Here is a 26,306-nt window from a genome sequence, read left to right on the forward strand (position 1 = left end):
TAACAACCACAAGGTCAAAAAATGTAGGTATCTAGAGAAGCGCAAGACAGGCGACAAAGGCAGATCCCAAAACACCCCAGCTGGCAGTCTGCAGAGTCATGGCAGCGCCGGTGTGAGTGCTCGATGACGCGCTGGCTGTAGCGCTTGTCGAGCCAGAAGTCGAGGAGGAACTTGTGGTGGCGCTCTGTGCGCTTCCGTCGGAATTGGAGAGGTTGGCAATTCGGGCACCATCAGCACCGGAGAGAGCACTTGCGGAGACAGAGCTGCCGTTGGTGCATGACGTAGGGCTGTTCTTGGTGAGGGAAGACGAGAAAGTGATGTCGGCGCACTATAATGATTCAGCTATGAACATAACAGACCCAAAGAGGAATACTTACAGCGAACAGACCACCACCGGTATCTCCGTCAGTCACCACTTGCAAAGTAGCGTTCTGACCATCGGTGAGGTTGAGGGACGACAATTTAATATTGGGCAAGCAGAATTCGCCGAGTCCCTGCGCAGCAAGGGTTGGGCTGAGGGTAATGTTGAAGTTGGAACCCGGGTCGGTTCCGAGAGCGAGAAGGTATGAGACGGCGGTCTGGGAGTGGTGGAAGGTAATGTCAACAGGGAGCGTGTCGGCGTCTAGGGAGATGACGGTGCGGTTGGACGAGGGAGTGTCGAAGCCGCCGCAGGGGAAGGTGGGCATGGTGTCTTCATTGAAGCCGCGGTTTACAGGCCAGTCGAGCGTGAAGTGGGCAGTGGCCACGGAGGCCATAGCCAGACTGAGAAAAGTACGCATAGTGAAGTGAGTATATAGGTGTGGTGATGAATGATGGCAAGGGTGTACAAAAGTTAACTGAGCTTGGTAGGGAAAGCTCGCCTTAAGAATGTTCTCGGGGATATCCACCAGCCCCTCTCGTGGAAGGAAGGCACGGCAGCCACGGTTTTACAGCGTTCCAGCCAAGTTCTTTCTGCTACTGACTAGTGAACCTAGATATATTCCGTACTATGTATCTGTACGGGGTCTAGCTAAAGTTATTTGATCACACAAAGCCATGTGCTATCCGCTTATAATCTGTTCCGAGTCCACACAGAGGATTGATATGCAAGGAACTCGACATTCCATGTGCCACTGCTGACAACGAACACCGTCGTGAACTTGACTCCATTCTCACGTGGTTGTCATATTCGGAGTGTAAGGTGACTGAAGTCTGTACTTGACAACCCCTCAGCGGGACGAATTCGTCTAGAGAAAGCCATACAGCCAGATTTGGAAAGAAGATCATAATCTGCTCATTCCTGCTCACGCTAGGCCCAGACAGGAAGCCTGAGGCTGGGGAATGGATAAACGCTATGCCGGTTGCGGAATAGTACCTTGTTAGTGGCGGGCGCGTGGGTGGGCCGGCAGCTTAAAATGATCGCATCCATCAAATCTCTTCTACATGATAAGACTTTTACGGGAAGCTACGATATAGTACATGGCGATACTTGTGTGATTGTCTCAGGACGAACGCAGCTCAGCCAGCCATGCTGCAGATCTTACTATTTCCTCTCTAGGCGATGTAGCTAATGCTCGCTCCAATGCACAATGTACCGTCCCACTGCCAACTCTCCGATAAACGTGCCCGCCAGAACCGACATGAAATATCCCACGTTCATCGTCATGACTGCCAACATCCTGCATGCTCATTAGTCCGAGTCTGTACTGCTCCCAGTAGAAGTGACTTACAGAAGATAGCTCACGCCCACAACAACAAATGCCAGTGCTGCCCGCGGAAGGTCGACGCTGAACCGCCACGGCTGCGTTTCTGTTGTCACTTGACGAACCACTCGCACCGTCTCATCCACGCCTCGACAGGTCAAGGTTCCTGTCTTTATGGTGTCTGTATCGACATCCGGGAGAGCAGACTCTGTTTTCTTCCCTGCGACAACCACGTAGCGTCGGTCGAGCGCAATGCCGAGCCATCTGCGCTCCATGGCGGCTTTGAAGGCCATCAGGCATCGTCCGATGATGGCGAGAATTATAAGGAAAATGCAGGTGCCGGCATACTGGCCGGACGTAGTCGGCGTCCAGGCAGACGAGAATAAAGGTGTAGAGTGACTGTTGGTAAAAACCATGGCCATGGTCATGGTGGAGCTGGAGGAAGAACTCGCGCTCGAGGACATCCCTGACATGTCCATGTCGCCGATACTGTAGCAATGCGTGGAAGTCCGAGTATTGCGAATAAGGTGATCAAACGGGTTATATAGAGGTTTCGTATCTCGTAGTCGTCGTGGTCGTCAAGGCATAAAGAACGCTTGACAAAGGATGAAGCAAGGAGCAAATATGAACGAGGAGAAAGGAAGAAAATAATAAAAGGTAAGGGCCAGACACGAATAAGAAAAAAGCGTCAGGCCAAGTTGTATTGAGTTTGGGTGGATCGCATTCGGCGTGCGCGAGTTTTTAGTCAGGCGGGGCAGAGATAGAAGAATTGAGCAGATTATTACCACCCGGAAACTGGACCCCCCCTAGGAAAGAGCCCTCCCCGTCGGTCTTTCTTCCCTCTTTCTTGGACTATCTTCCATCTTGCTTTCTATTCTTACTCTTGCATGTTTTGACTTTTTGATTCTCGCGAGGACGGGTTCCTTGTGTACAGCTATCATGGACATGTCAAGCATGGATATGGGCGGTATGTCCACGGGTGCGGGCATACCGACCTTTTTCCAGTTCCAGCAGTACTACTGGGCCGTCGTTGGGACTGTCATTGCTATTGCGACTGTAGCCAATATATTCAATCTGTTTCTCGCAAAGCAGCGGTAAGTCTGGCGGCTATCATTCGATCTGCTTCACAATTCTGACAGAACCAGTCTATTCGATAAATCAATCACACCAGCGCAGCCAAAATCAATACTTTTTAAAACATATGCAACCATCACAGCAACTACCAGAGAAGTCGCCAATGCGGCACTGCAACCCATCAAACTGGGTGGCTATACCCTACACCTTGCGCCCATCGGACCCGTGTCGCTGATGTTGGCTAACCTGTTGACCATATTGACCATGATGTTTTATGGCTTCGATACTGTCAACTGGGTGAACTGGGAGAACATCGGCTACCGAGGTGGCTTCATGACCATCTGCCAACTACCCTTGGTTATCCTGCTGGCCGGGAAACAGAACATCATTGGGCTATTCACCGGGAGCAGCCATGAACAACTTAATTGGTACCATCGCTGGGTGTCGCGGACATTGTGGTTGTCGGCCACAATTCATATGGCCTTCTGGTTCCGAGACTACGGGAAATTTCATTACATTGTGACTATGATCAAGACCGATTACTACACCAAGCATGGCTTTGCGGCATGGATCATTTTGACTTTTATTTTCCTCACTTCGTTCGCGCCAGTCCGTCGCTGGAACTACGAGTTTTTCGTCATTCAACACATTGTCACCATGGCCGGTTTCCTTGCCGCGGCGTATCTGCATGCTCCGGACGAAGTCAAGTTTTGGATCTGGATTCCGATCGGCTTTGTATGTTTCGATAGATTCGCAAGGATTCTCGTTCTGGCCTTTGCCAATTTGTCCATTATCCATTTTTGGTCAAAGAAGCCACGACCGTTTTTTGCCAACCAGGCTACCTTCACACCTCTGCCCGGGAACGTTACACGCATTACCATCCAGGATCCGCTTATCAACTGGAAACCCGGACAGCATGCTTTTTTGAGTTGCCACTCGGTGGTACCTCTGCAAAGTCACCCTTTCACAATCATGTCACTGCCATCTGATAATAAAGTCGAATTTCTCGTGCGTGCGGAGAAAGGTGGTACCCGACGGTTCTTCCGGTTTGCCACAAAGCGTAGCGCATTACTTGGCGAAACGCAATCGTCAGATAACAGCAAACGAACAGTATTTATAGAAGGACCGTATGGATCTCTACGGCCATTACGTCAATTCGACAGCGTCATCCTCCTTGCCGGCGGAATGGGCTGTACCTACACCCTACCGCTGATGCGTGATATTGTACATGCATGGAAACAAGAACCTCAAAGAAGTATGCGGTTAGCCGCAACGAAACGAATCCGCTTTGTCTGGGTGATCAAGTCACGCAGCCAATTGAGCTGGGTGGAACCAGAGTTGCAATCTGTGCTGCAAGACTTGCAGAACCTCAGGCAGCAACATCCGCATATTGATAAAGAGATAGAGATGAGTATATACTTGACATGCGATGAAGCGCTGGAAAAATCTACGCGCCCAACCACCACAGTGACAGCGCAACGCAGTTTTACAGAGATTGCAAGAACCGAAGACGTTGACGAAAAGAAGACCTTCGAAACAGAGAATGTCGTCGTGAGATCCGTCTCGTCAACATCCGAGTCATCGGGCATCAACGAGCGATCAGGCTGCGGTGTTACGAGGAAATGCTGCTGCACGACCACCATCGAAAACGAAGATGATATCTCATTCGTACAGAAATGCAACTGTTCTGGTGCAGCAGGAAAGGAACCACCGTCGATACCGTCGTCTCCCTCAACTACCTCTCTAGTAGATATGAAAGGATTCAAGACCATGACCGGTCGACCTCATCCGCGATCTATTATACATCATGTCCTAGAGCAGGCTGAGGGAGAGAGCGCGGTCGTTGTATGTGGACCGCGAGGACTTGCTGCTGATGTGCGACAAAGCGTTGTTTCGTTGAGTGATGAGCGAGCCGTGCATAAGGGTACGGGCGCGCAGGGTATATACCTTCATGTTGAGAATTTTGGGTGGTAGTCACTTGATGCGTTATGCATTATGTACATAGGTTACGAATATATCATCAATTCTTTTGTAGCAGATCTTGATAGTAAAAAATAGAATGTTGCATGTAGGCGTAGGGTTAGGGCTAGGAGTGGATGCACGTGAGTCAGAGCTCGAAGCTCCACCATGACGTACTCCGACTTATCCTCGTACCTTTCTCCAACCTCACCATTCAACAGCACAGTTCAATTCAGCGAAAGAAACCACGCACCTCGATTTTCAACCAAAAAAACGATATCAAAATGTTCAGAATCGTATGTCCAATCCCTCCCTCACCCACACCACATTTCAATTACACACAACCTTTAGATTTAGAGCTAATAACAACCAGCACAAAACCCTCGACATAATAACCATCTTCCACAAACCCTCCCTCCCTTCCTCAACCCGGGTCCTCAACCTCCTCCGCACCGCATCCGCAAACGCATCGGAACAGGCAAATGCTACTTTGGACCAAGCCAGCTCGACTACATCTTCCGGAGGGAAGGACCTGCGCGACGACTTTGAGATTGAAGTCACAGAATCCCTCCCGACGCCGGATCAATTAAGTACGATTATCGATTATTTGGGATCAAAGGGTGTGAAGCCGGGCGCTGTTGTGCAGGGTGCTGCGAGTAAGGATGATGCGTTGAAGAAGTTGAGTGAGAGCGGGTTTGCGAGGCCGATTGTATGTCTCCCCTGTCTGCTTCATCCATAAAATTGGATTTTCTTTTATGGTGGGAATTTTTTGTGACTGACTTTTTGGGTGCGGTAGGTTGTCGATTGGAGTAACGGAAAAGCCGTCATAGGCGACAATGAATCGGAGATACTGCGTCTGTTAAGGAAAGGGGATGAATCGATCTAGTCCTTTCCCCCTTCTTCCTTCTTTTGGATTTACCGGACAAATCAACCCATTGAAATCACTACTCTGACAGTCAAGATGAACGGGGGGGTTTTGAATAAGATATGATTATATACGTGTACACTATTTTTTTTGATCCTGCAGCAAAATTTTATAGCAAACTACGAATGAGCATTTCTTTTCCTGTCGATTGGGACTATGAATGTGCGTCCTGCTTGATCTTCTTCTTCTCGCGCTTGCTGTTGTTGTCGTTGTGCCTGAGAAAGTGGTCGAAGCATGTGGATAGTGTTTGTGGCGCGGCGTTTAGTTCTGCGTCGTTTGTCGTTGCGTAGGCGTCGAGAGTAAGGATTCAGTTTATTTCTGGACTGGGTTCTGGGTCATTGTACCTCATGATGTCGACTCTCGTTTGGGAGCAAGTCAAATTGGTGGAGGAGAGGTGGATAGATGAGGGATTGAAGTGTTGTTGGCTTTGGTGGTAGTCGCAGCACTAGATCGCTTGGCTCAAGGGTGCGACTTGAAGTTTTCAATGATTTAGGATGAATTTTGTTATTTATTACTGTTGTAGTAGCTCCATGATTTAGAAATGGGTCGTGTTGGCTGAGACTCGAGATTTTGAGTACTCTCAAGACCAGCAAGGAACACATGGCAAGCAATGTTTGAGGACAGGGGGTCAATCTTCCTTATGTAGAACATACAAGCTGATTGAACTAGATTGGCTTGTATTAGGTAGGCCGCACAATAGTGACGTAACAGAGCGGATTTCCTGTCTGGAAAATTGAGTCTGTCTACACCAACAGCGGCGAGTACGATTAATCTGTCGAGTTGTGGTTAAACGTGCGCCTTGGAACGAACGAAATCATAGTATCAATTGATCGTACTCTAAGTCATACTCATACACGGTTTGAAAAGAAACGAATGCCAAATAACACAGACAAGCATCGAAGCTAAAAAGGAAAGAAAAACACGTCCCTCTTTAAGCCCAAAAGAAAAACCGTATGTATGAATGATAAGTAATGCAATTGCATGTACACCGATCACGGAAGATAAAGAACCAGACGAAAGTCCGAAGGATTAAAAAATTCGCTTGGGTTAACGCAAGAAAACACAACAAAACAGATTGGTTGTTTCAAGCCTGCTCGTATCAACCATAGACTGAGAGAAAGTTAAAAGATCGTGCCAAAGGTGCCCTCTGTAAGAATAGACTTTCGAGGACTTCCTCGACCATCTTCCACGGCTGGCTTGCGATGTCTACCCAAGTTAGTGATAAGCCAAGCATATTACCTTGAAGAACGTACCTGAATGTGAATCCAACAAATAATCCTTTACCCATCTGCTCGTCCCGATCTGCCATTTCCTCCAATTGCCGTTGCTTATCGTGCACCTCTTTATACTTGGCCATATCAGCTTCATTGCTAAAGTCATCGAAGTAGCCCGCATCAGTTTCTGAGTCCAGCTCTGGAACAAACGGTGCCATGCGCTCACGCAACTTAGTAAAGTCCACCTCGGCAAAGTACTCATGGTCGTGAATTTGTTGAATGTTCTTGAACCGCGTGTCCTTCGCTGCCACCAGGCGTGTGATCAAATCCCAAGTTCGGCGAGAGAGGAAATAGTTCGGATCCTCATACTGAGGCTTCCTCAGCACTTTCTGCCAGCGCTTCAAGTTCTGCCAAGTCTCATCCACAGTAGCACCGGCAAATGGAGGATATCCTGCCAACGCTTCGAAGAGCATACATCCCAAGCTCCAATAATCCACAGTGAAATCATAATCCTCGCCCTTCAACACCTCAGGCGCCATGTAGTCAGGAGACCCGACTATGGAATTGGCATAATTGACCTCACGTTCTCGAAGTGATCGGTATCCTTCTCGTCGTTCCGCTGCCGTTCGCTGTTCCATCGGCCGACCAAAGGGAACTGATGTATTGCCGACTTCCTCCAATTTGATGCGCATGGACTCAATTTTTCCAGGGCTTAGCATACCCGCAGCCAGACCAAAATCAGTCAACTTGACGTGTCCGGTGCCATCAATCAAGAAATTCTCTGGCTTCAAGTCTCGGTGGATGTAACCCAGGTTGTGCAAAGCATCGACACAGCTGAACATTTCGGCAATGTAAAAGCGTGCGTGTCGATTATGTAGGACTCCGGTGTTGTTGAGTAAGGTTCGGAAGTCACCACCTGGCACATATTCCATGGCAAGATAGATTTGTTGGTCATCTTGGAAAGCGTACAAGAGTTTCACTAGCCAGTCGCTCTTGGCAGCAGTCAAAATATCACGCTCAGTCAAGATATGACGGATTTCATCGAGCTTGAAAAGCAGCTTCTTGCTCATGATCTTCAAAGCGCACACTTCACGGGTATCTTTCTTCTGTGCCAAATAAACCTGTCCATATCCACCTTGACCAACTTGAGTTAGAATATGGAAATCACCATGTCGCAGACGAGTGCGTCGTTTCCGGAGATTAGCACGTTCGCGGCCGAGGTATTTCTGAAGCGCAGGCTCGTACTCTTCGGCCGGGGTCTCTGGAGGGTAGGCGGCTTTGAATTGGTTGTACCGGGTTTGGCGATTGTGCACATAGCTGAGTATGTCAAAATAATGATCGAGGAAATCTATTTAATCAGCTGCAGTCAATCAAAAGCAAAGAGAGGAACTCACAAAGCTGAGTCACATTCGCCAATCGTTTGACCTTGGGTAGCTGAAGCTTCTCCAGCTCCTCTGGCGTCAAACCGCGCATAGTCTGGTTTTGAGCTCGTCGCACACTCTCCATGTTGTCGCGCTGTTGATATTGTTCCATCCTAGATACGGCAGCCGAATTGGCATTGAGACCAAGCTCTTTTCCCAGGCGTGGCACACCTGGCGGAGCATTTTCTTTATTCGATCGGCGCGTTGGGCTTCCGGGAGCTTGTTGGTAGGGCTCCTGATGGATTACACTTCCATTGAAGTCTTCTAGTACAGACAAACCCTTACCAGGGGAGCTTGGTGTGCCGAATCCTGACTTGGTAGGTGAGGAAGGAGCCAATTTCATTGCTTTCTCGAAAACCCCAGGCAGATTCAAGGCACCAGGAGGCATTCGATTCTTGCTAGGGCTCCCAGTAGGTGTTTGTACCGGGCTTGTGAATTCATTTTGGTTGTGAGTAGGTGTGGAGGGTCGGTCGTAGTTCTCTTGGCTGGCGCGTGTATGAAGTAGCGGAGGAGGAATAGGGAGTTGCAAGGCACTTGGTCTGGTAGGTGACCCTGAACCTGAAGCGAAGTTTGGACCGGCCATGATTGAGAGGAAGAACGATAATAGTTATGGTCGGTGGTGTTGAATTGCTTTGTCGCGCGAATGGCGACTGTGGAGTGTACCTGATCAAATAGCGGGGGTGAAGAGCATGTGTTTAGCAATTGTCTCGACGAGAGATCATCTGGCAATAATGGAATTGGACGATATCCGCAGCAAAGAAGAGAGAGATGACCGAGACAGACTCGAGCTGAGGGCGAATACAAAAGTAGAAGAGGAAAAAGGCAAGCGTCGAGGGATGCGAAACGGACTGATCTCATCGGGTGGGGATCTCACTCTGAATGAATCTGGCAGGAACCTTGGAACGGAGACGGGAAGTCGCCCATCTGTGCCTGAGGCGCCTGATTACTCTCCAGTTGCCCCGGAAACAATCGCCCGCCAGCACCAAACAATTAAACAATCCTCAGCCAGCCCTGTGCCCTGTGGATATTGCTGCTTGTTCCTTGCTGATGTGCGCTTATATTAATTTATCAACTATGAATCGGGATCTGAGTTTGATTGACTCTGTTCAGCTGTCAGCCCTGACTATTCTGATGAGCTGGATAAGCGCATGCACTCAGGGGCATGCCTGTCTCTATTACGTGCTGTATACAGCATTCAAGACATAAACAATTGTGACCTGCCAAACATACTGGTCTGAGAATGCCATACATGAAACAAACTTATGACTCGCCTATTCTGACGCATATCATCCCTCGGAAAGTGAGCAATGTAAACTAGCGAAGCTAAATACGTACGCCTTACTAGACAATCACATGCATGGAATCGACCCATAACCACCCACCGTATAGTGGGCCCATCTACAAAGCTATTTTTGTACGGAGCACGGTCTGGATTGGAATAACAAAAGAAAAATAAATAAGTCGGAATTTTTATATTCGGATCAAAATCCTCTATTGCAACAGGCTCAATGAAATATATAACCACGATTCAACAAGTAAGTACCCCGTCCCGTCGTCATTCCACCGTGAGATATCCATGGATGCGAAAGAAAATGCATTACAATTCGAGTCATATATTTAGAAACAACTAAGCGGCACCTTCCTTTCGCTGACCAGTCTATAACAAACATAGATCATTAGTATCTATATTTCTTTCGAGGAATAAATCGCAGGTGGGTGTATAACATACGTAGAATGCCAGTCCATAAGACGGTGTTGTAAAAGTAATCTTCGCGCCCTTGGGAAAGTAAAAGACGTCACCAGGCTTGGCAGTGACTTTTTGGCCCGTCTCGTCGGAGATTTCGAATTCACCCTCGAGGATGATCTTCATTTCGTGGTAGGTATACTCGTAAACGAGCGGGGTGCCTTTCTCTAAACGGTAGAGGCCGCAAGAGATGGGCTTGTCGGCGTCATTCTTTTCACTACACATAATTGAGTATTGTTAGCTTCTATCCACTGTACAGGGCAGTGACGCCAATAGATATCGTTCTCTGGTATCTCACCTGCTGGAAATATCCCCCAAGAAAGCATTCTCATTGGCAATCAGAGGAGGCTTAAAGGTGCTTTGAGCTTTCTCATAATAGGTCATTCCAACGGGAGCCATTTTTGCTTCTTTGGCGGTGGTAGTAGTGTTTTTGCTGTTGCTGGACACACGACTTAGAATGCTACCCATTGTGTTAATAGAAACTTGAAGGCGAGAATATTATCTATATATCTGCAATAAATTTGGAGATTCGCGACTTGAACCGAAGAGTGAATAATGGGGAAGTCTCCACGTAAATAGAAAAAGGAAACCTGATCCTTTTTATTTTTTACCAGAATCTTGACATAGCACCAGCATGTGGTGGTACAGATCAGAAGCTATCAATGGGTTTGTAAACCCGGAAAGGTACACATCCAGACATTGTAGACCCAGGGGTCTCTTTACTCCAAAGCGTGTAGCTTAGCTCATGTCGAGGTTTATCAGACCTCCGTAACCAATCACTTTTCTTGAATCCGCAGATAAGAGATTCGATAACAGATGAGAGCATAAAGCATAAGGTACTGATGTTGTTCTACTCCAATTTCTATTTACTGCTCGATAGGGTAGGAGGGGGGTGATATCTGTGCATGCGGAGAAGATGGTCTGCGTGAGGAGAAACAGCTACCTTTACCTTCTCCTCCATTACTGTTCATACCGATCATTGCTATCATACAAAATTAAAAAGCACTTTCTGCTATACCTATTACTGTGCTTTGCTTGAGTCGAAAAAGTAGGTCAAAGAAGCTGTTCTACAGACTTGGAACTATGTACACAGAGTGCGAGTGACGATACATTACCCCTCCTATGTTTACTACCCCTCATGAGATAACTCAACAAGTTACAAACTGTAAGATAACCATTCGAAAATTCCAAGATATCCACAGTTTCCATGATGACTGACAGAATCTGGCCCACTCGCCTGAAAAGGACATTCTGGGAACATTTTTCCTATTTAGGAAAGAAAATGTTTTGCGATCCGGTGAAAGTTGTCCCGAATCGGCTTAGTGCGTCGATTTGCCCTAATTTCCCTAACCAAATCCTAATGTATAGCCTCACAATCGCACTTGATGATTTATTCTTATCAATCTGATTGTTATGAGTATCTGTGAATAGAGGTCGGCCGAAACTGACAGAAGAGATTATGGGATTGTTTGGATTGAGTTGAATCAGCGTTCGATTTTGTAAGATGTTCATAGTATAGACTTTCCGTCCTGATCTTAAATCCTCTCCATCGAATCTATCTGTATCTCTAAAACAAGCACAACCCATGGATGGGTCAGGCTTTCCAAAACAGTACATCCGACCGAAAAAACCACGTACCATCCTCTCAAATGCCCCGCAATCTTTTCCCAAGACGCATATGCGATGCAGCAGTAACACATTTACTTTGCCCTTGGAGGGAAAGAGTCATTTGCCTCTGTGACCTGAGTCGCTAAGAATATTTCCCTCAACATACTCTTACGCGATAGTTTGATATAACAGTAACTCTTTCTCTTAAAACAACAGGAATAATCCGCTCTCAGCTGAGATGGGTCATCATCAGGGTGATAGATACATGACATGACGTCGATTACCTGACGGTTTGTGGTATAGTACGATGATGATACACTGTTTTTTACCCAATATCGCACTGTCTTCCACGTACCTTGACATATTTGTTAATTAATCGGTACTATACTTCTATACACAGTAAAATCAAATTGAGTCTAGAACTGAATCAAGTTTTTTTCTAAGGTACCCTAAATCCGTAGTACCATACTCAACGCACCTCTAACCAGTAACGTTTAAACACTCACTCACACAACCAATTCAGTTGAAACGTGAAAATTTCCACGTAATAAAGCAATCGACTAGCGCGGCTAGAGATTTTATAGAGTACTGAACAGAGCCATAACTTCCTTTTCCATGATTGAATTGCGTGACAAAAGTTATTATTGACCCCGCCCTTGAAAACCCTTCGACTTTGGCACATTCACAAGTCCATTGTCTCTATTCATTTGGCAAAATTCAAGGACAACTGGGTACGTTTCCTTATAAGTGCTGACTTCTATTTTACTAAGGTATACCAAATGACAGACAGCTCTTTCTCGTTAAGAATCAACCTCAACGAATTCCGTCCAAATATTAAGCCAGGTATTTTCATTCTCACATTACTCAATCTCCGAGCAACCCTTTGCAAACAATTATTGCAAAGGAAAGAAACGTGTATATTTACGATTTTCCAAGATATTCAATTTATATATAAACAACAAAAAAAAGAAAAGGAAACAAACGAGCGACGGAATTCATTTTTATAACATCAACTTCCATTGCGATATCACACCCAATGCAGAGAACCATCGCGACTTCTTTATCCGTCCCTTTTGCAGCAGAGCGACCCAGGAATTTCCAAGGTGGTACCGACATCAACAGTCTCTGAGATTAGGATGCTTTGCGCATAGAAACAAACCCAGAAACAAAAGACCGAAAAGGAGAAACCAGCAACTCAGCCTGGGCCCTCTTTTCATTATATCGGAAGACGTTTGCAGCACTCTCGAAAACTTTGCAGAATACCTGGATTTGTAAATCCTATTTTGTTCGCCTACTGTCCAGTCTGCAGTCCAAAGCGCCAGAAAAGAAAAGAACAGGCCCAAACGCGATCACCGACGTCCGTTTTCACCCTCCGACTCAGAGGCCTGCCCGCCTCACTTCCATCGCCTCGTGACAGGAGCAAAGAGTAGACGAAAGAACAAAACAAACACCTTGCTAATCGCATACCTGGCATCTAAGAAGAAAAAAACACCGTCGCTTTCTCGCATAACATCGTAAGAGAAGAATCGCCCCGAAAGTACAAAGTCAAATTACAAGAAAAGGGCCACTGCCATAGCGACCATCATACAACCGATCAAGATGCCAACCGTTACCATGACGAGCGATCTCGAGCATTACGTTGACTCGCTCCGCTCCTTTCTCGATCGAAACCCTAGTTTTCAGCCTTTGCCCGCCAGTCCCAAAATTGATCCTCGAATGGAACTATCTCGTACCGGCTCCGGATCTGGCAGTGTGCAAGGCCAGGACAGGAGGTTGACGCCCGATACCACGGTGGAGCAAGCTGAGCAGTGGAAACCACTATCATCAACCCAAAAGAACTGTGAATCTTTGCGTTAGCTTTTGCCATCCCAAGGTCGTTATTGATCATTGATCTGTTTTTGTGTTGTATTTACCTTCCCAGTTCCAATCTCTCATTACCCCAACCCAGTGGTGACTCCCTCGCACCGTCTGCTCAAAGTCAAGTTCTTCTACAATGGGCACTATTGAGCCTTGTCTTTTATGAGTAGGGCTTGTAGAGTATAATCCTCCCAATGATGCTTGGTTGCTATCAATTGAAGCTCCATACACATTGCCCAACTTTGACGGATTGTCCCCATGAACCACCATAGATCCCTTCCGACTCCCAGGACGTGATCGCAGCCGTAGACGCTCTTCCTTGGCGACGTCCCTCCGCCTCCAGACCTCGCGTATGACTTCGACACATCGGTCAATATTGCCAATGCGTAGTCGGTTTTGCATGGCCACCCATCTTTGCATGATCCATTCCCGGTCTTCTTCATCCTCAAACTCGCAGCTGGCTACAAACAATGGGAAGATATGTAGGATATTCGTCCTCGAAGAAAGCGGTACTGTAGCTAGTAACTTTAAGGTATTGTTTGCGAGAATGGAGGAAGAAGGCGATGGAACTTCGGGAACTGCCTGGTGGAGATAAAGAAGAATTGCCCATCGGTATGCATACGCTGTCTGTATACTGTCTTGGAGCTCGGATTGAGGATCTTCCGGTGGGTTGAATTGATTAGGGAGCACCCAGCGATCAATCGCATTTTTGAGCTCCCGAGCTTGGGAAATGATTGCGAAGGAATTCTTATCGCTTTTGCGTATCCGCTGCACAAGATTCGCTACATGACCCATGAGAGGGAATAGGGTAGTAGCACAACCCATCAGAGGATCGACATCGTGAATCCCATCTTCTGGTATTGCGAAACGGGGATCGCTTAGTTCCTCGGTTTCGGTCTCATCCATAGAAGTGATTCGAGCAATCACATCCATATATAGCCAAGTATTATACAAAAAGCGAATTCGTCCCAACTCATTCGAAGGTGGGTGACGCCGAGCTCTTGTTCTCAAAGTCTGCCGCATGAGAGCCCTAGCGCCTTTAAGATGTTGGATGCCAGTCGAAGTTTGTTGATCCCATGTCTCCGCAAAAGCCAGCGATAATGTGGTCGCCAACGCAGCATCGGTCTGCATTTGCCCCATTCCTTGAACCATGAAGTTGATACTACGGCGCATGTGCTCCATCCCAAAGACCCGTAAAGCCGGGTTGTCCTTGGAAGAATGAAAAGCTGCCATTGATATAACAGCGTGATATAGAGCGGACGACTCTCTTGCCATGGGCCAGATCAGATTTCGCCACGGATTTTCCGTTACTCCATCTTTCACCGATAGGATACCGCAAGTCAAACGGTCAAATCGAACAATAAGTGATTCTTCGCTACCGGGAGCAGGCTCAGGCTCCTGAAACAGCATGGTCGCCATGGAGAGATCGGGTGACACATCAACCTGTGTGGTGGGCGGAGGGGAATCCTTGACAGGCCAAAGCTGAAAGCCAGGGTCTGATTGTCTTATTATATTCTCGACATCATCGGCATCTTCTTCTAGCATTGATGTGAAGCTAGGTTGGCTGCCTTGTATGTTCATTGCCACTTGGTCGAGGTCGGAGGGTAGGGAATGTGATATTGAGTCTAGTTCTGCGCTTGAAAATATGAACCCACTTAATTCTGTCTCGGGAGTGTTAAAAATAGTTGGTGGATTGAATTCGTCCAAAGCTGGAACTCCAAAGTTGAGCCCTTGAGAGGTTGCCATTAACGAAGCCGTGTCGGCAAACATGGAGCCTTCAGGAAGTGAGAATTCGTCTGGGAGAGAGCTACTTATTGGCGAAAAGAAGTTCGGTTGCTCTTTTGAGCCCAGCAACTGTCCTGAAGACTCAGAACTTCTTCTAGCGGCCTTGCGTGGCTGTGAGTCGTTACCATTTGAGTCAGGAGGTGGTGATGCTGTAAATATCAGCTAAGGATCGCTGCGCCGAAAAACATCCAAGAATGCATGTTATACCTTTCTTCTTAGGAGTAGCCTTAGGAACGACTTGTGTTTCTTCAAAGGGTCGCCATTTGAAGTCTTTCTTGTAGCCACCACATGCCACATTGCGTTTGTGGCATTGTTGACAGCTATCAAAAGAGGAAATAGAAATATTAGCAACCGATAGGTCTTGCCCTGAGGCTCATTGAGTAACACAACAACTTACCTTGGCTTTGTTTCGTCACATTTTAGTCGCTTTGCTTTACAGGTAATACAGCCTGTGCTGGTCAGCCTATCTCACATTCGGATAGTCTCAACATTCGCTTGAATCAACCTGGAGGACTTACCATTCCGGCTTTTGGACTGTTTAGGGCGCTGAGTGCTATTTGTAGGAATCACAATGGCAGCAGATTTCTTTTTTGGACTTGTTGCAGTGTTTCGAGTACTCGAAACGGGCTTATTGGACACCGGTGGTAGAGCGGGGGGATCTAGAATGGCCGAAGGCGAAGGGATCCTTATTGTATCCATAACCATGTAAAGTTCTCTCGCACCGACTTGAGAACAAAGTAAATATTGGTGAACATAACCAAAGAAAGATAAGCGATGAATGGAGGGGATAAACCAGCGTGGGCGTTAGGGAATGACGGTATAGACTATAGAGATAAGACGGACAAAGTGGAGTAACGCCCGAGTTAGCAAGAGTGCCTATCTGTTGATGATAATGCTTCTGCTATTGCTAGAAAAAAAGGTCCACCATGCACGGTAAGTAAATTCAACGACAATAAAATGCAGTGCCCTGTAAATCAATAAGTCTGTATAGAAGTCAAAGGCAACGTCTCATACAGAATTGTGGACGTTAACGTTATAAGCAGATAGCGGTCCGAAGGCTTATCTATTGCAGATGGGGAATGTTGTGTTAGTTGGTCAGTCGGGATCCAGATGGTGTGCGGAGATCAGAACGAGGAGCTCACAACCTTGCACTATTGGCAGATAAGTCGTCTATGCGGGGAGCAAACTGCGAATCAACCACAGAGTCAGTTGGGCGGATTGTTCCATTGGGCATTGGCCCTGCCAGCGATCAGCCGATAGGAAGAAAACGATAGTCATAATGACTATACCGTACCATGCTGCTAGTATTCGCTGCCGATACCACTACATGTCGATTTTGACAATTGGCAATTTTTGCATGGTCAAGCTCTTTCGATGTTTTGACATTGGCGTGCGCTCAACGAGAATTGAGCATACGGTCAAGGAGTGTCCGTGACCGGGTTGAGAGCCCATCGAGAGCCTAGATGCATTGACATCGGATCTGAGAGCCAGTCGTTTATCTGTCATTATCTAATGAATCCATCAAAGGCACGATCATGACCAAGCGAGAACAGTAACCTATGTGGGGTAGGTAACGAGGGCTCAATCGTTGAGAGTACTGTACATGCAAAGAACTGCAGGACGACAGACAAGCCATGTCACACATAACTAGCTCGTACATGAGTATATATAATACTGGTAGTAGTATACCAGCCTGTCTTCCCATGAAATGTTCCAGTATTGCCTCCTTTTGCGGACACGACGGTTCATACTAGACACGTCCAGAGACCAGCGGGTCAGTTTACCAGCCACCGAGCATCGACCGACCACAGGTAGACCCAGACAGCGGGACGCTGACGTGTAATCGACTCCAGATGGAGCGCTAATCTGCGGGAAACTGGCTCTTTGATTATGTATCGTGAATCGTCGACGTTAAAAGGCACGATGACCCATTAAATGGACGACTGCAGTCAGTTGTCGGGGTTGCTGTTGCAAGTTGAAAGAGCTGTCAAGGATCCCTCTCTCTCTCCGTGCGGCGACTCACATGACTATTTCAAGAAATCCGCCAGTCGAGTTTACAATCGGCAGGTACGCACTTGCCACTTCTGCGCCCTCATGTCAGGGAGGAATGGCACACTAGGGAGGTTCCTTGCTGGAACCCGGATACGGCTCTCTGATCCACCTTCCCAGCGTCCCTTCCCACTGGACAAGCTTCTCTTAGCACTTGTTACACAAACTATTCGACACAACCAGGATCTATAAAGAGTCAAAGAGCTTGAACAGACTGACTCCGAACCGTGATGAGGAGTATGAGATTACATCACATGGCTACCAATGGTCTCTCAGGCCTAATCCTTCGGAATATTACGGCTGGAAAGCATCATTCACACCAAATTTGGTGCTGTATCTCATTATACTTTTTTGTAGAAATAAGACTCATGAGCCAATTGGCTAATACAACAGAGCTGAAGGATAGAGAAACAGGATCAGACCAGTTCAGGCCACAAGGCAGTCACATTGAGATGGAACGAAGGAAGGAATATGAAGCCATGACAGAAAACGATGAAGGAAAGTAGATATAGGGTATACAGAGGCCAAGCCCTAACCTACCTCTTTCGGATGCAGACTCGAAACACGTAAGGCAGGTCCAATGTTCATATGAGAGACAGGAACTGCCTTTGAGCGTCGTTGTTACAAGGTTTACAGAGCACTCACTAGTAAACCTATAATGATTCTTCTTTCATCATTATCAATGAGACTACTCCACATAAATCATAAAGCATATTTTGCTATTCCTTGAGAAATTTTACCTAAAACGGTGCACTTCTCTGCAACTTGTCAATCTCGAGCAAACAGGTCACCGCCGCAATCCACACATAACTATCCAGCTTTTTCTGGTTAGGTAGCACCGAAGACCTCTTCTGACGTGTGTCCTCCAGGGCTATCGAGAGACAGGCAATTGAGCGCTCCAGAGATTCTCTTTCATCTTCGGTTCCACGACCGGTAATTAGGGACATGGTCCATTTGACGAGATCATCATATGCTAGATAATAGGTTAGACCTAGATTTTTGACAGATATTGAGAGTACCAATGGCTTACCATCACGCATTGCCCTGGATGACTCTTTTTGGTAGGTGGTTTGCTTGTGATTTTTGCCCATGATGTTGCCGATAAAGACTTCCACTTCGGTCAGTGTAGATTTCCATGGTGCGTCCGAATACTGGTACATGAGATCTTGCATATGTTCCTCATAGCTAACCAGTGTTCAAATAAAGTAAGTACACATCTCGTACAATAAAGGAGAGGAAGACCAACACATCTCGGATATAGTGGGCATCCTTCACACAATGATCCCACAAGAATCCAGCAGTCTCGCGTTCAACATACTTCCATACGAGAGCGAGAACATTCGCCGATTTCGTTTGCGTTTGTCGATTCGAGGAATCCCATTCCAGTTCGTTGACAAAGTCTCTCTCGTTGATCGTTCGATACAACGCACCCAACACACGCCGACTTTTGTAGTAACGGAGCGGCGGACGGACATCGTCGTCATCATCAACGATAGTCTGGGCGTCATCGTTCAAATGGTGCTCATCACCGTTGTCAAGGACTTCTATGCTGTCAGCTACGCGCACACGAGGTCCTGGGGCCATGAAATCTGGTCGACATGGAGGATATTTGGGTATTTCCTTAATGTTGACCTACATAAGATGTTAGCAACGTCCTCGATCTTTCAATTCTTAGTACAACTAACTGGCGTTCCTGTCTTCGAGAAGTCGACGGCGGTCGAATGTAATTGGGCCAGAGTCAGACAATTTGGATCGAAAGTGCCTTCCGCTTGCTGATCCGCAAGGATCTTGTGTGTAATAGCTATACGACCTAAATGATCTTGTTGCATAAATGTGATGAAGAAATCTTGAATATCCTCAATTTGCACTGGCCTATTCAACTCCGTGCCGAGCACCCGAGGATAGTCAGCAGGCAAAGCCAGTCGCTGTAGTATAAAACGTGTGTCGTAAATAATATTGAAGATATCACCATCTAGATCGCCCCCGCTAAGCTGACTAGGGAGGTCCCTAGCGCCTTTCTGACTGAAAACGACACAATTGTGTAATTTGCGTAGTGGGGAATCGTCCGGTACGTTAACAGCATTAACAAGCTGGACATCCCCTGGATGAAATGCAGGAGATCGCGTGATGAGCACATTCTCTTGAACAAGAATATCTCGTCTCTTAGTCTCTTCGTTTAGGATTGGCACAAAAATTTCGCCTTCCTTCAGATAGCCAGTCTCATCCATGATACCGTACAATGTGACTGCCTCGGGGACGAGGATCCTTGCTTTGTATTTCAGGTCCCTCAGCTTCATGAGGATCACTAGCTCCACTGCTCTTTTCAGGAAGCGATCTTGGTTGTAGTTGATTCCTATGGATTGCAGCAGCGTGATTAACCAGGATAGTCGCGTTGATTTTGCAATATGCGTTTGATCTAGAAACATAGCCGCCTGTTGTGGTGAACGTACTGCTTGGCGGAGAGACTCCACCTCTTCTCTTTGTAATTCAAGAAAAAGGTCACAGGGTGCTCCCAGATCCTCAAGAATCTTGATCAGCGGCGCATTCAAGTAGCAAGGCAAGCTATGAATGCCAGCACCGCAAACTTCGATGTTATGATCTGTTTCTGCACGGAATTTGACCATTGATTTCCGAAGGCAAATTGTAGGCCCCTCTAGTGTGGTATCCAAGGAGAGCATTCCTTTGGCACCTGATATTCGGACTTGAAAGACCGTAGGGCGAACTACAGCGTTGCGTGGATAGTAGCGATGTATCCTCCACAAAATCTCTTTCGAGATCGTACCACAGCCATCGCTAAAAACCCTCCCGTTCCGTTCAACTTCATTGATCATTTTTACCATATCTTTGTCGACAGAAACGGAGGTCAACGTATCCGAAAAAGTTTGACCTAATCGTGCCGCGAACTTTGAGGGGGATCTAATGTGGCTAAAATCTCCCAATCGCGAGATGAGTCTACCCGCAGTCATGAGCTCTCCAGTAGCGGAGTCATGAAATTCTGCCATGAACCAACAACTGCGTGATCTCAATGAGGAATGGGAGAATCCGAGGAATTTATAGTGGCGATCAGCGATAATCACCCCATCTCTCATAATCTCGCGGAACCGGTTGAAAATGGGATCCAAGTTTGAGCTGATGTCATACATCAGGGGGTCCCCTGATTCCTCAATAAATCGAACCCGTATGAAGTAGTCGCTCTGGGAATGATATCTCCTAAGCACGCGATTCTCAGCTTCCACGTTGGGGCCATCAAGATAGAGGCCCGTAGGTGTAACGCTGAGTCTGTGTATCTCCATCTGATTATGATGTAGATACCCGGGCTGTCCCGGTTGCAAATACTCATGTTCTTGCATTTCCTCAATCTCGTCAAGTGTCTTGGTAATGCTGTCCAGACTCACATCATCACTGTCAGCATGAGGGTCTGGGTGGTGTAGCCTTCTCGGAAGCCCCTTTAAGATCTTGGCGACCACCAGAGACCTCTTTCTGGTGAGAAGCTTTTTCACATAAGGAAAAAGATCTACTACTTTCTCCGGAGACAATTCTCCGTTGGATAGCAACATTTGAAGCTGAAATTGCACAACAAATGGAAAGTTCCACCGGCGGAGCACAGTTAAAAAGGTGATCAATTGTGTAGTGAAGGGCGCATATGCAGGAAATCTCATCTCGCGCCAATTTACTAGCCTGGGCATATTGGGATTGTGCGAAAGGCGCGAGATGTTGAAAAAGTCGTTCTGGTTCGTCAAGGTGACACGATACACGAAACAAGAAGAGACCACATATTTGTGAGATGGGTTGAGAAAGCCGATCCTCGTCTTCTTCTCCTCACGTGGATCTCTCATAAAAGCAGCCAGTGTCGCCTGTTGTGTATGCTTGACGGGCGCTTCAAATAAACGGGGAGCATAGTTACATCCAAAGGTCACTGTCAGATTCCCGTGGTTGCTCACGTAGACTGCATCATATATCGACCAGTATTCGGACTCGATCTTCAAGTTCTTCTGGCCATCCTCAGGATGAGATATGGTGATTGTCAATTTGTTTGAACCAAAGTGAATGGTTCCCATCGCTGACAAGGTGAATTGGTCAATGAAGACTGGCTTGGTATCTCTAAAGTCAAATGTACCACAAGATAACGTGAAAATAGGAAACTTCTTAGGCCCTCGGGATTCGACATCGTTGCTAACAATCGGTCGACGTGGTTGACTGCGGCGTTGCACTTCTTCGTCCACAAGCGACGATATAAGGAACGGGTCCGGTTGGTTCCTGCCTTCTTCAATGTAGATGATCGTGCCGCGAATCTTCAGCCGTTGATTTTCGGGAACGCGCTGTCCCTTTGGCACGCGAGGATATCGAGCAAGCAGTAGGTGCGCCTTCGAGATATCTGCAATGGTGATGGTAGCATGTCTAGCCGCGTGTACTCGACAATCGAAAGCGACGATGTCAAGCTCAGCCAGGATTGGTCTCAACTCCTGCTTCAAGTGTCGTGGCTTGAGCTGGGTAGGCACGTTTCGACAGAAGACCTCCATTTTGTAGTTAGTGTTAGATCGTTAGAGGAAGGTGGGATATCTGATGAGCGTAGTAATGGTGAAGCAGAAACTCGTGGTGAGATCGATGATCAAGTTAAGGCATGTCTGCCCAGCATGGGAAGGACTTGTATTAGAAAAATCTGGGATCCTTCCTGGAAAGATCCGACCGAGCAATACATCGGACTGATTCGCTGAATATACGTATCAAGAAGCTTCGTGAGCGTCTTTTTTGTTTAGTCTGTCAACCCAGGGTGGGGCAGTAAACGGGGCTAGAGATTAGGTAGCGTTTTTCAGGGGCAGCGTAACTGGAGAGCGACAATCACTGTCTGTTTGGAAATGATGTACAGTAGATGTCGGGATGTTGAAGAGACTGAGACTGGTGTCGAAATCACATGATATCAAACAAAGCGGAGGGTTGCATGAAACATGGCGCATATAAAAGCAGCAAATAGCACAGCTTTTCTTCCGAGCTTAGCACACTTGCTAAGTCGATGACGACCTCGAAATGAAAGTGGCTTATCCAGATAACATCTCGCGGTTGTCTCGTCACTTTCTGTCGTTACCTTCATATTGTACCTAGGTAGTGAGCAGATAACATCGTTGACATTTGGGGCAACAGGGCGCCCACCTTTCGCCTCTCACCTCTCCCTCATCTGGCATTGACCATTAATTCTTCTAATCTTCCTAACAAAATCTTCAATTATGTCGCCGACTTCTATCTGCTCCCGCTTTGCTACCACAAATATGGAGTCCGAGAAGAAACGCGACTAAGCCGTCAGTAAGGCCTCTCTCCGCTCGACCACAGCTTGCTACAAAATATTGTGTATGTGACTAGCGGTCCTACGGCTGCCTACTTAGGTATGTAAAATCCACGATAAGGACCTTGTAAGTTTTTGTAAGGTGGAAAGCAGAGCTCTCCAAGCGCTCAATCTAAGAATTCATATAACCATAAACGTAATACTTCCACCTGTCGAGCAAAGTAATCTGTCCGCAAGAGTCGCCTAATTTTATTCACCAGGCAATCTAACATCCTCCCAACCCCTCCCACTCCCATCCCCAATACTCTCATCACTCTCATATCTCCCCACGCCCTTCCAATCAGTAACATTCATCCACCCAATCTGTTGCAAATCGCCAAATCCGCCAATCCAATAAACCTGAGTCACAACCATGCGCGCCCAGAAGCCCGAATGAGGACTATCCGGGTTCCCGGGTKCCCATACCTTGGCATCGGGATGTGTTGCGAAGAAGCATTCTTCCAACCCTGCTTTCGTAGTTGCTGGCGATGATGCAGAAGATAGGTTGAGTCTTTCAACATAGCCAAGTAATGAGATACGTGGTAATCCGGCTTCACTAAGTGGGAAGCCAGGATAAAGCGGGTTTGTGTCCTTGAGATGACTCCACCAATCAATTGAGAGACTGATATTCGAGCCCTTGGCGATGTTTTGAAACGTTGTTGAGACGTATAAGCCGAGAAGGATGGGGTTGCCGTTGTTGTGGTTGTCGCTGCTGTCGATTTCGGAGCAGTCTGCTATGTATTCCGGTAGACTGATTGATACACCTTGCAGACCGGCTGCAGGAGATGAGTCGGAATTTTGATAGACAGTAGATGCAATTCCAACAGTCGATTTGGCTAGTAAACGGCGCGCCATGAGAACGGAGTCAAACCACGAAGGGCGGCGTAGAGTTGATTCAATTTCACCGTCGCTGTCAATAGTAGGAAGCCCTGCGCTTTCGGCACGGTTCAGGCCAATGGTAATATTATCTAACCCATCAATATGCCCCATATATCTCAGCGACGAAATCGACGGCAGTGGCGGTGATGGCAATGTCGTTACAGGCACCGACGTCTTCCCGTCACCGATCTTATCGGCATGCTTCTGGTCGTTGTTTTCCTTATCCACATTATTCATCAACCCAGTGTCATGCACAACATCCGAAATGAAATCCTTCAAGGGATCATCGTGATACTCATGTTTACTGGAACTGCCATGAGAATCCACGTTCTGTAATGTAGTTTGTTGTTGGTCGTTGTGCGCGGTAACGATAATCGGTGTACCTAGAACCGCGGGTAAGGATAGGCCGAGTACTACTACCGCTGATAATAACGTGACGACGCTCGAATGGCTTTGCGCCATGTTCGGTGATAAATTGAGCTCAGTCTAAAGAGAAATATAGAGCGTCAATTGGAAGGGGAAGACAGACTTGAAGAGGAGAGGAACGCAAGGAAAAGAGAGGGGAGTCCCTAACGGTGACATGTTGAAGAGCGGAGACGGAAGGTCAACTGACTTCATCTTTATCAATCTTATCTGATAGCGCTAGTCTGTATTCGGTCTAGTAATCCGTTGTCGTTAACAGTCTCAACTGATAAACCGGTCTAGCTTTGTTTGACACGAGTCGATAATTCTACAATTCAACTTCTATATCTTCGCTATACCATATTACGCCCCTGCCACCTGCGCACCCTTTCCCGCTCCAGGAACGAGTCATCCATATGAGCCATTTTTTCACTGTCTCGCAAAATCAGATGGCGCTATCTCGACAATCGGGCCGGTATACTCCTTCCGTGCATGAAAGACATAATACGCAATCGACCAAAGTAAGGTAGCTCCGATAATGAGAACATTGTAATTCATGTTTTCAGCCGTGACAGGGTAGAACGAGGGCCAAAAGGACCAGAAGAGAGCAACAGTCAAGTAAATGACGGAGAATGCATTGATCAAAATTCCCAGAATACCCGGGATGCGCCAGGGACCCCAGACGAGCCGTCTCCCGACATTGTTGACCGGCTCGTATAGTGAGTCGCCCACATCTGGCAGAACGATGGCTCCTGTCAACCGTCTATAMAAAAGAAGYCCGCTCGCCATAAGATAAGAGGAGTAGTATCCTGATGTGACAAGGGCGACAATATCGTTGAAAGCCGTTGTGCTACCAATGCTAATCAGAGAAAGGAGGACGGACACAGTAACGGTAAATAGAATACAGCGAACAGGTAAGGAGGTGCGAGAGTCCAGCTAGAAGAAGATATTTTAGTCAATGATCTTTAAGTATGTCATTAAAGTCGGGTGGCTTATCACCTTGAGGAAAAAGCTCCAGCCGGGAATCGCTTTGTCGCGAGCAAAAGCCCACCACATGCGCGAGGCCGCTGCCATATCAGCGATGTTACCAAATATTTGCATCACGGAGATGATGGACCCCATGGCCACCGCACCACCAAGTGACCCAATTCCATTTTGTAAGATGTACAGAAAAGGATACCCAGCCTCACCTGCCTCGCTGCCGAGGGTCTCATCGATGTCGGTAGTGGCGTAAAGTGCTGCGAGCAAAATACCGAAGCCAAAGGCCCCGTTAATGCCCATGCTGGCCATGATGGAGCGTGGCACAACAACTGCAGCGTCCTTGATTTCCTCGGACATGTGTATAGCGCCGTCGACACCAGTGAACAAGAAAATAGACATAAGTAGGCCAATCATGGTAGAGAGTCCTTGTGTGTCCCAGCCGCCCTCGTTGACAAAGTAGGCCCAGACGTCAATCGAGTCACGCTTGGAACTAAGCACGCACAGTGGAACAAGAACACCGAAAAAGGCCAGGATATGGATGCATAGAACCGGTCCTTCAAGGGTTGGCAGTAGCCGACGGGCGGTAGTGTTAATGATGAAGCCAAACAGAAGCACTGCATAGATGATAAGAAGTCCCCGCCAACTGGTAGCTTCGTACGAGGGAATTGTAATGGCGACTAAGGTCTGTATGAGTGTACCGGCAATGTAAGCCGTCGAGGCGACGAGAGCCTGCCAGCCTATGGATGTCATCCAGCCAGTCAGATAGGACAGGAAACGTTGACAGGAGGGGGGTGCCAGCATTGCGACCCAAAAGTATTGACCGGAAGAGATGGGAGCCCTTTATCCGTCAGATTTTGCGCTCATTTTGAATGTCAAATCTTTATATACTCACATAGAAGCCAGCTCACACAGGGAGGCAAAAGTACACCATGCACCTATCCACGCAAAGAGGTACATGTAAATCATCCCAGCAGGGCCGCCACTGTATTAATTGGTTAGACACACTATATGTATTACCAAGACCATGGAACATACTTTTCTAGACCAATATTAAAAACTAGTAGAACACCCTCCCAGGTGACAAGAATAGTAGTTGTGAAACCGAGGATAGCCATGAAGCCATACGTTCGCTGACTATTGCATAAGCAGGTAGACAGGATACATTTTGTATATGGTAAGAGGTACCTTCAGAACAGGCCGCTTACCCAGTCTCAAGAGACGGGCGCGGTCGCGCTCCTCGCGACCCATGGTCGACTTGTCATCCATCTCGAGCGCAGTCGAGACGTTGGCCTTACTCTGGGTTTCAATTGCATCCATAGTAGAGTTCCCTTACTAAAACAAATAGAATTTAGAGACAAGGGTTGAGGGGAAATATGGGAAGAAGAATAAAGGAAGACAGGTGCTTCAGT

General features: G+C 47.1%; 10 protein-coding genes across 10 annotated transcripts; 2 read left to right on the plus strand and 8 right to left on the minus strand.

Annotated features, from left to right (window-relative positions):
- Nucleotides 1-31: 31 nt before the first annotated feature.
- BHQ10_002907 (uncharacterized protein) lies at nt 32-779 on the minus strand (the record flags this gene model as incomplete). Its single annotated transcript, XM_040875104.1, has 2 exons — nt 32-328; nt 378-779. The coding sequence occupies 2 exons, from the start codon at nt 777-779 to the stop codon at nt 32-34; spliced, it is 699 nt and encodes a 232-aa protein (XP_040731411.1).
- Nucleotides 780-1,546: 767 nt separating this feature from the next.
- Nucleotides 1,547-2,161, minus strand: BHQ10_002908 (uncharacterized protein; the record flags this gene model as incomplete). The annotated part of the gene is made up of 2 exons (XM_040875105.1): nt 1,547-1,658; nt 1,710-2,161. 2 exons carry the CDS (start codon nt 2,159-2,161, stop codon nt 1,547-1,549), a joined length of 564 nt encoding a protein of 187 aa, XP_040731412.1.
- Nucleotides 2,162-2,621: 460 nt separating this feature from the next.
- On the plus strand, nt 2,622-4,730 carry BHQ10_002909 (uncharacterized protein; the record flags this gene model as incomplete). The annotated part of the gene is made up of 2 exons (XM_040875106.1): nt 2,622-2,776; nt 2,828-4,730. 2 exons carry the CDS (start codon nt 2,622-2,624, stop codon nt 4,728-4,730), a joined length of 2,058 nt encoding a protein of 685 aa, XP_040731413.1.
- A 269-nt stretch (nt 4,731-4,999) lies between these two features.
- On the plus strand, nt 5,000-5,601 carry BHQ10_002910 (uncharacterized protein; the record flags this gene model as incomplete). The annotated part of the gene is made up of 3 exons (XM_040875108.1): nt 5,000-5,011; nt 5,089-5,424; nt 5,512-5,601. The coding sequence occupies 3 exons, from the start codon at nt 5,000-5,002 to the stop codon at nt 5,599-5,601; spliced, it is 438 nt and encodes a 145-aa protein (XP_040731414.1).
- A 1,160-nt stretch (nt 5,602-6,761) lies between these two features.
- On the minus strand, nt 6,762-8,858 carry BHQ10_002911 (uncharacterized protein; the record flags this gene model as incomplete). Its single annotated transcript, XM_040875109.1, has 3 exons — nt 6,762-6,846; nt 6,894-8,202; nt 8,249-8,858. 3 exons carry the CDS (start codon nt 8,856-8,858, stop codon nt 6,762-6,764), a joined length of 2,004 nt encoding a protein of 667 aa, XP_040731415.1.
- A 1,044-nt stretch (nt 8,859-9,902) lies between these two features.
- On the minus strand, nt 9,903-10,487 carry BHQ10_002912 (uncharacterized protein; the record flags this gene model as incomplete). Its single annotated transcript, XM_040875110.1, has 3 exons — nt 9,903-9,932; nt 10,005-10,236; nt 10,318-10,487. The coding sequence occupies 3 exons, from the start codon at nt 10,485-10,487 to the stop codon at nt 9,903-9,905; spliced, it is 432 nt and encodes a 143-aa protein (XP_040731416.1).
- Nucleotides 10,488-13,511: 3,024 nt separating this feature from the next.
- On the minus strand, nt 13,512-15,254 carry BHQ10_002913 (uncharacterized protein; the record flags this gene model as incomplete). The annotated part of the gene is made up of 1 exon (XM_040875111.1): nt 13,512-15,254. One exon carries the CDS (start codon nt 15,252-15,254, stop codon nt 13,512-13,514), a length of 1,743 nt encoding a protein of 580 aa, XP_040731417.1.
- Nucleotides 15,255-18,058: 2,804 nt separating this feature from the next.
- BHQ10_002914 (uncharacterized protein) lies at nt 18,059-21,838 on the minus strand (the record flags this gene model as incomplete). Its single annotated transcript, XM_040875112.1, has 4 exons — nt 18,059-18,291; nt 18,349-18,503; nt 18,565-18,950; nt 19,004-21,838. The coding sequence occupies 4 exons, from the start codon at nt 21,836-21,838 to the stop codon at nt 18,059-18,061; spliced, it is 3,609 nt and encodes a 1,202-aa protein (XP_040731418.1).
- A 1,007-nt stretch (nt 21,839-22,845) lies between these two features.
- BHQ10_002915 (uncharacterized protein) lies at nt 22,846-23,976 on the minus strand (the record flags this gene model as incomplete). Its single annotated transcript, XM_040875113.1, has 1 exon — nt 22,846-23,976. One exon carries the CDS (start codon nt 23,974-23,976, stop codon nt 22,846-22,848), a length of 1,131 nt encoding a protein of 376 aa, XP_040731419.1.
- Nucleotides 23,977-24,345: 369 nt separating this feature from the next.
- On the minus strand, nt 24,346-26,214 carry BHQ10_002916 (uncharacterized protein; the record flags this gene model as incomplete). The annotated part of the gene is made up of 5 exons (XM_040875114.1): nt 24,346-24,852; nt 24,916-25,735; nt 25,790-25,879; nt 25,933-26,027; nt 26,083-26,214. The coding sequence occupies 5 exons, from the start codon at nt 26,212-26,214 to the stop codon at nt 24,346-24,348; spliced, it is 1,644 nt and encodes a 547-aa protein (XP_040731420.1).
- Between the last annotated feature and the right edge of the window lie 92 nt (nt 26,215-26,306).

The sequence above is a fragment of the Talaromyces amestolkiae genome (genome assembly GCF_001896365.1).
Source record: "Talaromyces amestolkiae strain CIB chromosome Unknown scaffold4.1, whole genome shotgun sequence".
NCBI classification, from domain to species: Eukaryota; Fungi; Ascomycota; class Eurotiomycetes; order Eurotiales; family Trichocomaceae; genus Talaromyces; species Talaromyces amestolkiae.